Source organism: Halichoerus grypus, chromosome 12, assembly GCF_964656455.1.
Source record: "Halichoerus grypus chromosome 12, mHalGry1.hap1.1, whole genome shotgun sequence".
In the NCBI taxonomy this organism is placed as follows: Eukaryota; Metazoa; Chordata; class Mammalia; order Carnivora; family Phocidae; genus Halichoerus; species Halichoerus grypus.
The window spans coordinates 19780096-19796440 of NC_135723.1; the positions used below are offsets into that span (position 1 = coordinate 19780096).

The following is a 16345-nucleotide window of genomic DNA, read 5'->3' on the forward strand; positions in this document are numbered from 1 at the left end:
CCCTGTCCCGGGGGGCTGCCTTGGATATCTGTCAGCAGCATCATGCAGTCTGGCTCTCCCAATGGCTTGAATGCTTTGGACACTGATTCCCAGGGACATTAAACAGTTCTTGCCATGGCCCTCTGGCTATGCCAAGTGGACGTTTCTCATGACAGAGCCAAATGGCACATCCTCCCCTGAGCTTGGCAGCATCATTTGAGTGATCACTGTAGTCTTGAAGGGTGCATGTAGGGCTCCATAACCTTGACAAATGACCCTCTGGAAAAAAAAAATGCCGCCTTCTCTTTGCCAGTTATAGCCAGACCCAACTCTGCATGGCACTCAGAGCCACTGACAAGTGCCACAGGATCCAGGGGTCTCTTATCCTTAGACCCTCCGAATGGGAGTGAGCTCACCACTGCCAGGGGACTCATCAAGACCACCAGGCACTGGGGCCACCCGTCATTCTGTCCACTTGTCTCATGGCCTCTGTGCATACGGCTCTTCTTCATCCTCGAATAGGCAGGCATCACACTGACATAACCCCTCATAGCTAAGCAGGGGTTAGCATGTCTGAAATGATGGGGGCATTTTCTGGGGCGGGTGTTTTCTTGACCCTGTGGTCTCCATTGCATGTGCTGGATGGCATCAGGAACGGTCATTTGATAGCTGAAGCCTGCCATGTTACAGCCTCATGAAGGCATCTTTTTGTGTCTTTAAAAATGTCGCATTTCCAGCATTCGTGAGGCACCACTGGAGGGCTTCTTCATCGACTGTGCAGGTTTCAGCAGGTTCCAGCAACATGTCATCCCAGAAACCCCCCAAACTGCCGTGCTGGAACAGTAGAGCACCTGTGTGGTAGTTGCTGCCTGGCCCCTCTGGTCCATTTCTAAATTAAAATCTCTACACAGTGATGGCAGGCCAGGTGAGACATTCTTCCTACATAATTGTCCTGATCTTAGCAGGGCTATGAAAGCCCTCAACATGGCATGGTTTGATTCCCACATATGGCTGGGTACCCCAGCCCCATCCAATTCCTTTGCTGGGGCTCTTGGTCTTATTTTCATCGAGATGGAAAGCCTCTCGGCACGTGAATCTCAAGAAGCAAGATGGCAGACATCAAGTCCTTCAGTATGCCTTAGAGCAGCCTTTTTTAAAGTCTAAAGTATAGTCAGGATTTGGTGAGAAGGCTGAATTCAATTGCCTACAAGGAGAACTTCGATTCAGACTTCTGCTTCACTCCTACTGTATGAACAGAACTGTGCTGGGGTGGGGAACGTGACGCTGTGCATGAGGCTTAGTCCATGCTTTCATGTAGTTGATAATGCAGCCCTTGAAAACCAACTAATACTCTTTTGATGTTGTCTAAGTTTCTCGTTATCTTTTGTTTTCTTCTTTTCTAAATTTTTATTTATTTTTATAAAGCCATCTCACCCTTGTCACCCCAAACTGTAGCATTTGGTATAGCAATAAAATGGGCTGAAACTGAGTTAAGTCCACCTCAAAAGCACATTGCTCAAATAATATAGTGCTTCCTAATATAGATAGAGAGATGATGATGAAAGAAGGAAGGAAGGAAGGAAGGAAGGAAGGAAGGAAGAAATGATAGACATAGAAGATAGATAAGAGAGGTAGGTAAGTAGGTAGGTAGGATAAATGTGATCAAAATATCAATATAGATGATTGTTAGATCTACATGGATGATTGATGTGAAAGATATGGGAGATGAGATAAAGATAGACCAACAAATAGATGGCCCTCACTAACTCTTAAGAATAAGCCACTAGGATTTCGTGCTTGATTTACCTTTTCTAGAGATTTCCTTTGTAACATAAATGTGGAATCCTCCCCTCCTTCTTGGCCATCTTTCTCCTGACACACTCCCTGTTGGACCTTCATCATAACTGAAGAGCTAGAAAGGAATTAAGGGACTGATTAGTCCATCTTCCAGACTCTGTCAGATTGCCACAACAAGAAGGTAGACTGTCCTATATGAAAAGGCACCAAAGAAGATGTTTCCATTGATTTCCCCTTGACTCTTTAAGTAATTCTTCATAGCAGTGCTCTGTACAGTCTGGAAATTATTTTTTACCATCCCTGTCTTATAAGGAAAGCCATTATCACCTCCTCGTCCCCAATCCACTGCCCTCTTCCTTGAAATATGGCACCTACCTCCACCTCTCAAGATCTCTCTTGGGTGGGGGATAGAAGGAGGGAGGGCATCACAGACTGCACCAGGAGACCCAGCCTGGACACAAGAGATGCCCAGGATGGGGTGGAAGGAGTGACCCCAGAATGAACTGGAAACAGGCCTCACTCAGACTAGCTCTTAAATTTCCTATTCTGAATGAGGCTCAAGGTAGGAAAAGCCTATTCCAAACAAAGCCTCCCGAAGAAGAATTGAGGAAAATTACCCAAGGAGGCCTACTCATTTTGTGAAAACAACTATTATCTCAACTGTAGTCCTCAAGTTGAAGGTAATGTGGGCATAAAGATTTAGGTGAACATTTAAACATTTAAATGACCCAGGTGGGAGGGGCACCTGGGTGGTTCAGTCAGTTAAGCATTTGATTCTTGGTTTTGGCTCAGGTCATGATCTCAGGGTTGTGACATCGAGTCCCATGTTGGGCTCTGGGCTCAGGGAGGAGTCTCCTTGAAGATTCTCTCTCTCTCTGCTCCTCCCCTGACTTTCACACATTCTCTCTCTCTCTCTCAAATACATACATACATACATACCTAACTAACCCAGGTGGGAGAACCTGAGAGGAAAGGAGGGAATCTGGTGATGACTTGCAGCCACTCCAAAACATTCATAGGCCCTTCTACTTACCTGAGGCCTGGTCCCCTGGAGGAAGGGACTAGAATTTCCCCCAGTAGGTTGATGCTTCTCTCTCTAGTTGAGTCATAGTGAACTATACAGTTTTTACATAGCAGGCCTTTGGCTGAATGTGCTACATCCACCCTTGTCCTCTCCACAGAACATTTCTCTCACTGGGCCAGGGCACTGGGGCCAACATGGCAAAGGGGGTTGGAGGCTGTCCTGCCCCTGTGGCTGATCTCTGAACACAAGCAGCCCTTGCTCTAAGCATAGGACACCTTATCAGGACTCAGCAACCTGCCAGAGTGGTTACATGTCCCTCATCTGTCCTGAGGGCCAGAGGTGGGGATGTCAGGCCAGAAGCCACCAGCCGACCTGGCTGGAATGGCGGACAAGAATGTGTGTGACTGGACAGGGAGGAGCCTGGGTGTCCCTGCGGCTGCTGGAAAGGGAGTCAGGACTGGGTTTATAACCCAGGCAACATTTTTAGGGACAAATTGTTGGCATTGTTGCCTAAGCCCTGCAGAGGCAAAGGGGAGCCCTTTGCAAAATGACTTTCGTAGCTACCGGGGTCATTGCTGACCTGGTAGATCCTCTGCCAGGTTGGCCTCAGATCACTCAGTGGGCCCTGGGCTGAGCCTGGCTACTGTGTTGGTCCGGTGTCAGACGGGAAAGGGCTGAAGCAGGAAGGACTGGGGGAAGTCTCGATCTTCCAGGCCCTAGATCACTCACTGCCTTGATGTACAAGACACTTTACAGCCCCAGGATGAGGAAATAGAAAATGAGACCGGGGGAGCACTCAGTAAACACCCCTAAGCCCACCCCAAATGCTGGCTCTGAGGGGGCCATCACTGGAGGTGGAATGGGGAGCAGCCGTATTTGCCAGACAGGGAAGGATGCAACCTTCATGACTCTGGCACAGTGAGGGACAGGAATTAACCACTTCTTCACTATCATGGCCCACCTGGCACTTCTTAAATTCTTCTTAAATTCAGGCAGCACTTGTCTTCCAAGGAGCTCATGAACGAACAAATAGACATAGTTATTTGCCCCATAATCTTAGATAGCAGCATGGATATTAGGGCAATTTATTATCATTTACAACTTCTCCCTTTGAAGGAAAAGAGAAAGTAAATCAACTTCTTGGGACCTTCCGTCTCATGAACTAATTGACATTTATTAAGCAGCTACCACGGGCCAGACTGTTTGGCTGTAGAGATAGAAAGGGCACTGAGTCACAGTTCCTGTCCTCGAGAAGATCCCAGTCTGGTGAGAGAGGTGTAAGCCACGTGCTCTGGTATAGCCTGGGAGCTGTGGGCACATGTGGAGGGCACACTGGGAGGGGGGTTGACTCTGCCTCTCCTCTGGGGGAGGCAGAGAAGGCTTCCCAGAGGAGGGCATGGGTGAGTCAGAGAGACAGGAAGAAGGCCAGAGATAATAGTATATTGTTCCTTATATCCTTACTGTGTGCCAGCCCCTTCACACGTGTGTCCTTTAGTTCCAGATGAGCAAAACAGTTTAGAGGGGATTGTCATGCCAAATGGCAGAGTCAGGATTTGGACTCAAGGCGGCCTGACTCCGGGGCCCAGCTCTGGAGCCCTGCATTGTACGAGGCCCATGTCTCACAGGTTTTGTTCTGAACCCTGGAGTACAGTCTCCCCCTGGGTCCAGCTGCATCCCGCCACCCTTCCTTGTGCGGCAGGATGGGAGTTCTGCTGGATCTGAGGGGAAGCCAGAGGAGAGTCTGCTGAGAGGGGCCAGCCGGAAGCCTGAGGCCCAGGGAGCAGCCCCCCTCACCCCACACAGCGTGACTGCTTGGGTGTTGAAGGCCCTTCTGAGCGGGGAGGGATTAGGCTGTCTCATGTGGCCGAGGCCGTGGCCCTGTTGGCGGGGGTTTGTGGGTTGGTTGGGTTGGGGATGGTTCACACAGCATCACGGGGAGCATCCACCTGCTACCAGGCCTCGCTCCCGGCTGCAGCCTTGTGGGGCGGGGGGGGGGGGGGGGGGTGCCTTCCGGCCCAGCCGCAGCACGAGGAGGCTGGGGGCCCCTTTAGTCCTGGTCTGTCAGAGAAGAAAGGCTCTGTGCCCGCCGCCCGCGCACGCTCGCCCGCCCGCCCTCATTGATGCTGAAGAGCTCACCGCTGCTGCTTGCTTTCTAGTCCTCCTGTCGAGTTTCCGTTTCCAGATTTCATTGTTTTTGAAGCCCTCACAGTCAGGCCCGGGGTTTTCAGAGATCTGAAAGATGGAAAGTGACCGCATTTTTTTTTTTCATTTTCCTAGAGGGGAGTTCAACATTCTGCCGGGGAAGTGGGAGGTATTGGGTCTGAGGTCATTGCTTTGAAGACCCCACGTTGTTTTGATGTCTGAATTTAAGGAGATTTTGGAGTTGAGGAACAAATAGAATCATGCTGTCAGAGCAAAGGAGAAACATTTTTTATATCCCCTCAAGCTTTCCATTTGACACAAGTGATTAAAATGCAGCCGAAAACTCCACCGGCAGAGAGAAAAGACGAATTAATAAAAACTGTGTAATGAGCGTATTAAGATTAATGGGGGAGAGGAACGCGCTCCGGAGCAGCCTCTCCCAGCGTGAGGAGCACCCCTCCCGAGGTGGCACGCTTCGTTCCTGTAGGTGCCCTTCTGCATCCGGATCAGAATCCGCTTGGAGGCAGTCATGTGTGTCTTTGAACCACAGTGACTATTCTTCCCAACAATTTCCCCCGTTTGAGTTTACGTAAGGGGAAGCCCACAAATCGCCACCTCTGCCGGCCACCAGCTCGTCTTTCTGGTAGTTTTCCAAGGAAGTCCGGCGGCTCCCGGCTCCCCAGCGGCGGTCACAGGGTCGGCTGTCCCTGAGGTCCTACCGAGCCCTCTATGTCCAGCTGTCTCCCATGGGCAGAGGCGTGCGTCTCAGGGCTCACGTTCACCTTCCTGGAAAGGGCGTGGTGGGTCACAATTACATAATACAACCTCAATTTTTTGTTCATTACAGTAGTTTTTTGGAGTCCGTTAAAAGGGAAGCATCACTTTTTAAATTACAGGAAATTGTTGTTATAATAGAGTATTATGGCAATGGCTACCCTGACGTTTTTATAATTCCTATAGCAACTGGGGTGGTTTCCCAACCCTGGACCGGACTTCTGGGGGAAACTGAAGGACATTTTCTGGGGCTTTTTTTTTTTTTTAAATGGAAACTGAAATTCAGCGTTCTGTTTTGCTGTCTTCCTTTCCGCCCTGTGGGATTTTCTCTAGCGAACATAGGTATCACCGACGGCTGATAAGCTGTCCCACTGCCTTCAAAGCAAGCCTGCTTCTTGCAGCTTCTCTGTTACAGCCTGCGCTCCGCTTGGCATTCCCACTCGCAGAGGGAAGGCATCAATCCTGACTCATGCCTTCTCAACTTTTTCATCTTCTGAGCTTGCAACCGGTCGTTGCTTCATAATGTCAGAATCTTGGGCTCTGGAAAGCGTCCAGGGGCACATTCAAAAGCACACAGCATCTAGTTTGATCCCGAATCCACAAAAACAGCTGTCTTCCCTTCTTAGCAACACATCCTGTACAAATAGCGGATTGGAGATGTCACCCTGCCTTTTCCTTAACTACAGCCATTTTCCGATCGTGAGGACTGGATGCAACGGAAGTTCATACACACACATGGCTTTACGTGTCAAAAGTGTTCCCGTCAAAAAGCTGTGTATCTGGAATAAAATGCTACTCCTATCCGGCCAATTTCTTTTAGGTATTGACTTAAGAAACAGTCAACCAGCTACACCAGGACATCAGAGTTACTGTTCTACTTTCATAGAAATCATTCTGTTTTCCTAGACTGTCTCTCTCCTGCCATCACAGCTGAGCTCTGTCCCCTCCCTCCCTCCTGGGCTGTCTGGAGGTGGGGTGCGTTTAGGGAGGGTGAGGCCGTCCGTAAGCAGGCCAAGGTTGCCAGCCTACACTGATAGCATGAATGCAATTGACAGTTGACTCTGCCACAAATGAGCATTTTAGCAGTAGTTAGGTAAGAGAAGTGAAGGAGTGCCCGCTTTAAATCGAGGCACGGAGAATAGCCTGCGATAAATTTACAAGCAGCATTAGGTTAATACCATGAGCCAAATCTGTGAGTAACCTCTGTAAATAACCCTCAATAAGTATGCATTAAGTTGACAGACATTGGAAAGAACTCCAGTAACTTAATTCTCGACTCCCCGCTATTCCCACTCCACCAACCCCACCCCCTTCTAGCCACCAGACCGTGGACACGTTGTGGCCTCTATGTGCTCATTGGATACAGAAAGTGATCCACATGTATACCTGGCTCCGTTGTGTGTGGGTTCTTGGGTTCATGATCAGTACCCCAACCATAACTTTATATTAATATAATGATTTCCTCCCAAGTTCACAGAAGCCTCTCTGCATCCCACTGTGGTAGATGATGAATATAATTTTCTCCATTTTTGTAATTAGGGAAGTTAACACAGGGAAGAGTGATGGCAGAATGGGTGTTTGTCAGTGGTTTAAATGTTTAAACAGCCAGCTCTCCAAGAGAAGAACCCAGCTCTCTCTGGCTTATGGTGGACACTGATTCACGTGGTGTAAATATTCCCACCTTGGCTGATTTAAGCTACCCACATGCCTCCCTGAATGCTGAGATTGGAAGATACAGTCAACTCTTGTGAGCTGGTACAGCGGGCTCCAGCATAGGATTGGCACTAATGATTCAGTTCAGGGCTCCAAATTCCCACGTGACCACTGAGGACCAGCTCAGACTGCTCTAAATCCCCAGTGAACTCTCAGGCTGAGCTCAGGCCCTGACTCGCTGGATTGCCTTGAGAAGTGTTTTTCAAACTTTGAGTTGTGACCTATTAAGGAGTCCTGAAATTTTGAAATCTCAATGAGCACTTTTTTAAAGCAATGAGCATTTTTTAAATGAAGTAGAATATACTAAAACAAAAAGAAATGAGTAGAACAGAACATATCAGAGCGTAATGTACATGTTCCAAGGAGAGATGATGGATGGATGGATAGATGGAAGAAAGGAAGGAAGGGAGGGAGGGAGGGAGGATAGAGAGATATGTATATGTGTATAGTGGGTTGGGGTCAAAAACCAAAAAATACCGGCCTAGAAGCAAGTGTACCTATTTCCCGTATCTGCAAAATGGAGCTAATGGAGTTTGCTCCCTCCCTGCTCTCTCAGGCCAGGTGCATGACTAAGGTCACCTCTGCGATAGTGCCCTATCTGACCTACAGTTGGTCTACTTGCAGGGGCAAAATGAGGCAAAACGGAGAGGTTTGGCTTTCTCTGGGAGATGGTTGAACACTTTGTTTGGAACTGGGCAAAGTCTCATCATTTTTGTGCACATGCTTTCTTAGAACCCAGCCACGGCCAGAGAGAGCCCTCCCAAAGGCCCTCATCAGTCCACGCATGTGTGCAAATTCTGTAGGTGGGAGGGACCCCCGGGCTTCCCGGGAAGTCTGCTGTGAGTGGTCGTGAGGGAGACACAAAGGATGTGTTGCCTGGAGCAAGGACTCTCCCAATGGAGAAAGAGTCAGTTAGTTCTGGAAGGTAGGAGAGATGAGCTTGGTTAAGGCTTTCTCCACACTCTCCTGGATCCCTGGTGGAAGAAAACACGACCTTTTACGAACCATCACAGCAACCCCGTGAACTGTGAGCCCCATTTCATAGATGAGGAAACTGACAGAGAGGTTGGGCACCTTCCCTGAGCTTGCACAACCATGAGCCTTGTACAAAAAAATCCCTCCTTCTGACTCCAGGCCTGTGCTCATGCCAGTGACTCCCCCTGAGCCTTGGGAAAGCCTGTAGTCGCCCAGGAGACCCTTCCAAACTGGTTTCTTCATCTGTGAAATGGGATTTTTGCTCTATCAAGGAAGGAAGCAGCCTTTTGCTGAGGAGGGAGCATTGTCTTTAGAGTCACTGTTTCCTGGCATCTCAGCCCAGTTTACAAATCAGCGCCCCGAGATCTCAAGCAAATTACCTTTGTTTCCTGGCCTGGAAAGCGAAGATGATGGCAACTTTCTCAATTCATTATGAGGATTAACCAAGATAATGTTATCACATCACAAAGTCGAGAAGGATCCATATTAACCTCTCAATGGGGGCTACCCCGGGGTGGTCTCCTTGCAGGTGGTTTCACTTTTTCCCTGTTTCCTCATCTTTATTCAGTGGTGCTCTGGTAAATGCTTGAAAACCGGCTCTCCGAAAGACCAGCCCTGATTTGTACTCTGTGCCCCTTTCCATGGTGTAAATACTCCCACGAAGGCTGATTTCAAGCTACCACCTTGAAATCACTGAACGAACTGAGGAGAGACGTGCTGGGACAAGCCCACTTCAGCACACCACCGTTGCTCTCTTCAGCTGTGCACTGAATGTGTTGTTTGGGCAGTAAGTTGAGAGAGAGCGGAAATTAATGAATCGAATACCTAGCATTGTGCCGGGCATAATTGTTTTCAGTTCTGCCCGACCTTCCTCCGTCCCCAAGCAAACAGCACCCCGACTGTGATGGCCAGGCTACGTGAGGTGGTGGTCTTCTGAGAGGTCAAGGGCCCTTATCTTGCTCCGCATCTGCCGGGCGCTCAGAACCCGGGCAGCCTGTAGAGGAGATTCCAGGGTCGGCCGACTGAGGAATAATCAGGCAGGCAAGCAGGTCCTTTGACTTTCCATGGGAGACACACTTTTAGCCAACGTGGGCAAGGCTGAAACTGCCCTAGAGGAAACCAAGAAGGGTCTCTGTGGAGCGGAGAGCGTGAAGGGGAGCGCGCGTGTACGCACGTACGCACGCATGCACGCACGTACGCACGTACGCACGCACAGCCGTGCGGCCAGCCTCTGGCTAGCCAACTCATGACCGGAGAGGAGGATGTGTACCTTGGGGGTGGGGGTGGGGGTGGGTGCTGCAGATTTCTGAAGGATTACAGAAGAAGCGGGAGTCCCGAGAGCCCTCCGACAGGTGAGCAGGTGTGCACAACAGACGACGGAGGGGCAGAGGGGCGGTCGCCCCCACACCCTGCAGTCTCCGCTTCTCGGACGCCGCACAGCTTCCTGCACACAGTAGGCACTCAAGACATTTTTGTTCACGCTTGTGTTTTTAATTCATACATTTCTTCTGTTCCTGCATAGCTTAATCTATTGCAGAAAGGATGTAAGGCCCCTCAGTAAATGCTTGTCGAATCAATAAGTAAGTCTTAGCCCTCACCAGCTCCTGGTTTCACATGTTCCCGGATGTAAAATGTGACTAAATCTAAATGAGATGCAAAATGTTAATATTAAGTTGCCAGTGATTTTTTTTTAATTTTTTCTGGCTTTTTTGCATTTTTCTCTTTTTTTTAAATTATTTATTTATTTATTTGACAGAGAGAGACACAGCGAGAGAGGGAACACAAGCAGGGGGAGTGGGAGAGGGAGAAGCAGGGAGCGCGGAGCGGTGGGAGCAGGGAGCCCGATGCGGGGCTGGATCCCAGGACCCTGGGACCCTGGGATCATGACCTGAGGCGAAGGCAGATGCTTAACGACCGAGCCACCCAGGCACCCCTTTTTTGCATTTTTCAAATGTATCTTCAAAGAACGTGGATCACTTTTGTTATTAAAAAAAAGAAAGAACATGTAATATAAAAATAACCTATAATAAAGAGTAGAACCGGTTAAGGACAAAGAGTGGTATCCCAGTGGTATCCCAGTTAAAGACACCAACAGACATCCCCTCCACTCTGTGGTGCTTGAACCAGGGGCCCCGGATACATTGGGTGGGCCCAGCATGGACCTCCTCATGCTTCAGGACCCTTGTCCCAGCTGGGTTCTTTCTCAGCCTCTCTTTCCTCGGGCCTCCCACCCACCAGGTACTGACTAATAACGTTCCCCTGCGGTAACAAGTCTTAGTCAGAAGTGGAAAGTCCTAGAGAGGGGAAATAACAGGCCGCGCCCAGGGCCACCGACGAGTGAGAAATTCAGAGGGCCTCCGTCCCCAGCCCCACCCGTCACCGCGGCAGAGGTGAGCGGGCCCACATGCACCTGCAGTTCGAGGAGGACCTGCTACGGCCAGAGCCGGTGGCATCCTCGTAGCCGCACGCCTCCTCCAGGGCAGCGCGGGACTCAGCCCCTTGCCCGGTGACAAACGTGTCCATTCCGCTTCTCTCTGGGTGGTGGGGCTGCTCCGAGGACACAGCGCTGAGACTGCCCCGGTGAAAGCATTTGCTGGGTGATAAACGAGCCGTCCCCACATCATGAGGGACTTGGCTCTTCCCTGGGACCTAGCTCTGCAGCTGGGGGAACCTTGCTGCGTTTGCCGGTTCTTTGTGAAAGACACAGGTCGAGTCTAGAAAATGAGGCTTGGGGGGTGGGGTGAGGAAGTTCAGGAGCTTTGCCACAGAAAGCATGCTCGTGCATACACGGTCTTTTAATTCCTCTGTCAACCGTGTCGGTGCTCCCGAGCTTCCTGCTCTGTGTGATTCTGGAGCGACTCTAGAGCTGGCGGGCTGAGCGGAGGCAAGGCCAGGTGCCCCTGGGCCTCCGTGTGCACCCAGTGGTACACAGGGAGATGTGACCATGTGTCCTCAGAACCTAACTTTCTTTTTTGACAACTTTTATGTACACACTGTACAAATTCACCCATGGAAAGTGTATGAGCCGGTGGTTTGTAGTATATTCACAAGATTGTACAACCATCACCACCATCCGTCTTAGAACATTTTTGTCACCCTCAAAAGAAACCCTGAACCCCGTAACAGCACCCCCCACCCCTTTCAGGCCCCCCAGCCCAAGCCAGGCACAAATCTAATTTTTGTCTCTCTAAATTTGCCTGATCTGGACAAATGGAATCCTACAACATGTGGCCTTTTGTGTCTGGCTCCTTCACTTCGCATAATGTCTTCAAGCGTCATCCATGTTGTAGCAAGGGTCAGCACCTCGTTCCTTTTCATGGCTGAATAGTATTCCGTTGTCCGCTTAGCATGCAATTTGTTTATCCTTTCACCAGTTGATGGACATCTGTCTGGGTTGTTCCCACTTTTTGGCTGTTGTGAATAATGCTACTATGAACATGCGTGGACGAGTTTTTGTGTGGATGTATGCATTTGTGTCCCTTGAGCCTCACACCTGATTTTTTAACAGTGTATAGCTGATCATGTCACTCGTTTGCTTAAAAGCCTTCAGTAGCTCCCTTGTTTTTATAAAGTCACGTTCAAAATCCTTACTTGGTCCGCAAGGCTTACAGCTTCTGGGCTCTCCCCTTGTGCTCCTGTTCCAGCCAAAAGGTTCCTCCGACACACTTCCTACTTTGGCAGACCCCGAACCTTCCTCCCTGCACCCCCCGGCCTTTGTGGAACCCCACGCATCCCAAGGTCTCAGCCAAAATACCCCCTGCACGTACCCCAGTGAGAACCACATGCTGACTTGTGCGGTGATCTGTCTAGTATTTCTCTCTTCTGCCGCCGGATGCTCCAGGAGAGCAGGGCCCTCGCTGGCATTCACCCGTCGGCCCGGCACCAGCTCGGTGCCTGGCACTTAGGCGCTCCGTAAATATCGGGCAGATGAGGAACAGGTAACCGGGAGACTGTGAGGTCTCCCTCAGGTGGTGGGGAAACGCAGGCAGCGGCTCTCGCAGGCCTCCTGCCCCCCAACCCACCTGAGAGACCTCTGCTAAAGTTGGAATGAGTTTGGGGGAGCCCCCATCCTCAAATAGCTAGAGCCCCATTGGGTGCCAGCTAACATGTGGGCTCTGTCTCGGGGCGAGGTAACTCCCCGCAGCACAGGACTCGGGGCAGCCCCCCCGCCCCGCACTGTCCACACCGAGGGTTACAGCGGCCACCTCCAGGGGTGACGACGTGGGGTGGGGGCGCCATGAGGCTGCAGCTTCTGTGCGAGCTGGGAGCCGTGCTAGCACAGACCATGTTCCCTTTAGTAAAGATCGTTGCCTTTCTGCGCGTCTCGTTTGAAACCCTGTCCTTGAGGAAATTGCGAGAGGAAACTGTAGACCTTCTGAGACTTAATTGCTTTTTTCAAAACACCGTGTTTTCATTTCCCCCACAGATATGCACTTATTTGGCCACTATCCCGCACATGACGACTTCTATCTCGTAGTGTGCAGTGCCTGCAATCAGGCCGTCAAGCCACAGGTTTTCCAGGCGCACTGCGGTAAGTGGACCCCCGCACCCCGCCGCACGTTCGCAGCCGCCGCTCCCGCCACCGTCGCCCCGCTTTGGCTCCGGGACGGCCTGGGGTCGGCCCCGGTGTGCCTGCCTCAGCCCGAGGCGGCGGGGAAGTTCTTCCTGCCGCTCTGCCTCTGCTCACAGGGGAACGATTTTCGGAGCTGTAGTCCCCCTTCGGAAATGCTCCGCCCTGTCAGAGCAAATGAGAGAAAACCTGCAACTTGTTTAGGGAAATGGGACCAGACTGAAGCCATCCGCCCAACCTGCCGGGGGCCTCCCAAGGTGACCAAAGGAGAAGGGCAGAGCGGTGGCTTGAGGAATCGCACCTACAGCCCGACATCCCTGAAAGAGGGGGCCAGACTGTCTCCCAGGGTTTAGCCCCGGAGGGGCTGGGACTCGGGGCTCTTGGGCTGCTGCCGCAGGAAATGCCTGGTTCTTACAGCCTCAGGTTCAGTTTCTCTCTCTCTGCAAGAATGCTTTTTGTTTGTGTTTGGGAACTTACTTTCCCTCCGTATCTTTACATCCTTGGTGTGATAAATTCCCTTTGGTAGGTCAACAGCAAACCCTAGACCCCCCCTTCAGAGTAGGTGCCACGGACATAGAACAGATAAAGTCCACGGGACTGCTACCTCAGGAACACATAAACAGCTACTGACCTCAGACAGGCAGTTACTTAACCTCGTGGGATGGAAGTTTCCTTATCTTTAAACGGCGAGTTGGACCAGATGATTTCCAAAGCTGTGAATCCCAGAAGAGGCTTTCCCAATCTTTCTACTTAAGCCCCACTCCCTTTTTGATGAACATAATGTCTCGCTGCCCCCTTTTACTATTATAGCTCAAAGCACGTTAAATATCGTGCCTAAAAAAAATCAAAGCAATAATAATATTGGGTATGCTTTTGTAAATTATACATTTCCCCTTTCTCACACTCAGAGTTTCTGACTTTCCCCCACCTCCTTCAGTTGTCGCTGTTCTGTAATAAATAGGTTTAAAGTGAAGGGAGTTGCTTATCCAAGCTCCTCAGTAAATGTATTTGGGCCTTTAGAATAGTTTTTATGTATTCTAATATCATTTATGAATATGTGTATATATGATATATCCATATCTAAATATATATAATCTGTATCAGTGTGTGCCTCTATATACATAGTGGGAATATTTTGTGTTTTTAATATTGTAGAAAGAGAATTCAGGATTTAGTGGCACTTTCCAAAACTTTCTTACCTACGCAAGGCAGAGAGAGGGCCCAAGATAAAGTGCCATACAGAGCTCTGTGTAGAGGCCCAGTCCCCTGACGTCCCTGCAGCCAGCTCTGTGAGCTTGGTTTCTCTTTCTCTTCCATGAGGAGTGATTTCCATAGGTGCTTCTAGCTCTAACATTTTCGTTTCTGGCAGACTGAGCATGAAAGGAGCAAGTTGAGTGCTCGGCACGAGCTGACCTTCTTGCTCACTGCTCTGCAACAAATGACCCTCTCTTCCTCCAAGAGGAGAGAAAAGGTCAGACCTTTCCAAAGGGAAACTGTCAGAGTCTCAGAGGTGGTGCTAACAGCTAAGGCGACAGGTCAGGGAATAGAAAGCAGAGCAGTGGCGGGAAGATCCCACACAGCTGGTTTGTTCAGTGAATGACCGTGGAATCCATGTGGCCAATTGCTTCTGTTTGTCTCGTGAAGATGCGGCGGCTAGAGCACCCCGAATATCATGGGCGCTCATTCATTCACAGGGATGTGCTGCACTGGGATACAGCTGCGAACGGGACAGACAAAAATCCCACGAGCCGTCAAAACCTTCCCTGGCAACTTAATTCACTGGCAGAGTCTTTGATGGAAGGAACTAGAAAGGGACCTGGGACTCCTCTGTGCCCTGCAGAGTTCTGCCCAAGCGAGGCCTCATCTAGCCAGTCAAAGAGGTCTCGAGGGCTTGGCTCTGCTGGTACACCTGCCTCCCTCTGTTCTAGGCCTTTTGGTTCAAGAGCCAAGTCGAGCTCAGGGGGACAACCTAGGGTTCTGTGGCCATCTCCTCTGAGCAGTGGCAGTAAATGAGTTCGGGGTTTTGGGGTGACTGGCCTCATCACTCAAAGCCCAGACTCCGTTGAGCTTCTTGCCAAACCAGCTGACGAGCAGCGGTGGGAACACAACTGCAACTCGGCAGATAGAGGCGGCAAAACCTCCCTTGTCTTTCAGGTGTGTGTCCTGCCGATTCACAGCCCATATTTATCAAGACCAGGAGAATGCAAGGCAGAGCTCAGAACCACAGCAATTCTTCGGGGGCAGTGAGGATTTCTTAGTTTCCCTGAGAATTCTTTCAGTGGTTTAATGATATTTATTTTCTTGCTGTTTTATCTCCTATGACTGGCCTCGCTATTTCCAACAAGTTAATAAGAATGACACTGTGCTAAATGCCAGGTACTGTGCCATGTGCTTTCACTATCTTTGAGTGTATTATCCTCTCAACAGCCCTGTGAAGCAGGTACCAGTGTGATCCCTGTTTTGAACGTGAGGAAGCTAAGGCTCAGGAGCCCCTTGCCTACGGTCTCAAAGCTAGGCAGGTGCAGAGCCTGATTTTGAATGCAGGCTGCGTCACTCCAGAGTGAGGGGCGTACGTAGCCTGCTTGCTTAGCCATTGTCCCTCACTGCCCCTCTGCATGGATCCCCTGCCCTCACTGCCCTGCCCAAACTCCAGGACCTGCCCCCATTCACTGGCCAGGTAATACCTGGGAGTACAGGTCTTCATACCCTATTTTGTTATCAGAGCTTTTTTTTAAAGGAATCTCATGAAGAACCCGATCTACAAATATATATGCAAAGCAGAGCCATTGGAGTTGAACTTTGTATAGCGGCTCGAGCCCCACCTACCTGGCCTCTCCTGACTCCCAACCTGCCAAGGGTCCATAGAACAGCATTTGAAGTCTGTTGTAATGGAGCGGACATGAGATGGAAGACAGACAAAGCAGTTCATGTTAACTGTGTGACCCCGAGCAGGTTGCCTCTGTCTCTCCACCTTGTCTGCCTCATGGAGTTGTTGGTGCGGAATCACTGGTAGGAAGCACCTTCTTGCAAATACACCCAGAGCCTGGGTTCCTGCATGGCATCATGCCCCATTGCCCCCCACTAGATGTGATTTGTCCCTCCTAGTAGCCATCAAGTTTTGTTCTCCTGTGCACAACACCTTCTGCCATGCACTTCAGTTATCTGTGGACTGTCTCGGCCCCTCTACCAGCCTCTCGGATCCTTTCAGGACCAGGGATGTGCCTTGTCAGCTCTGTATTCCCAGCGCCCAGAAATGAGCCCACCATCGTGGGCCCTGACCCCAGGAAGCCGAGCTAGGGTGCACTGGGAGGGACATACCTAGGGGTCAGTATGCCTGGGGCCAAATCCCAGCTCAGCCGTGCCCAGCCCTG

General features: G+C 50.4%; 1 protein-coding gene across 5 annotated transcripts in view; it reads left to right on the forward strand.

The window, feature by feature from the left end:
* The window catches only part of ATXN7L1 (ataxin 7 like 1), a 229341-nt gene that overhangs the window by 68362 nt on the left and 144634 nt on the right, over positions 1–16345 (forward strand). For all 5 annotated transcript variants that reach the window (XM_036067427.2, XM_036067411.2, XM_036067410.2 and 2 more), the window contains exon 3: positions 12831–12935. In XM_036067427.2, coding sequence (XP_035923320.1) covers positions 12831–12935 — 105 coding nt within the window. The remainder of the gene's footprint in view (positions 1–12830; positions 12936–16345) is intronic.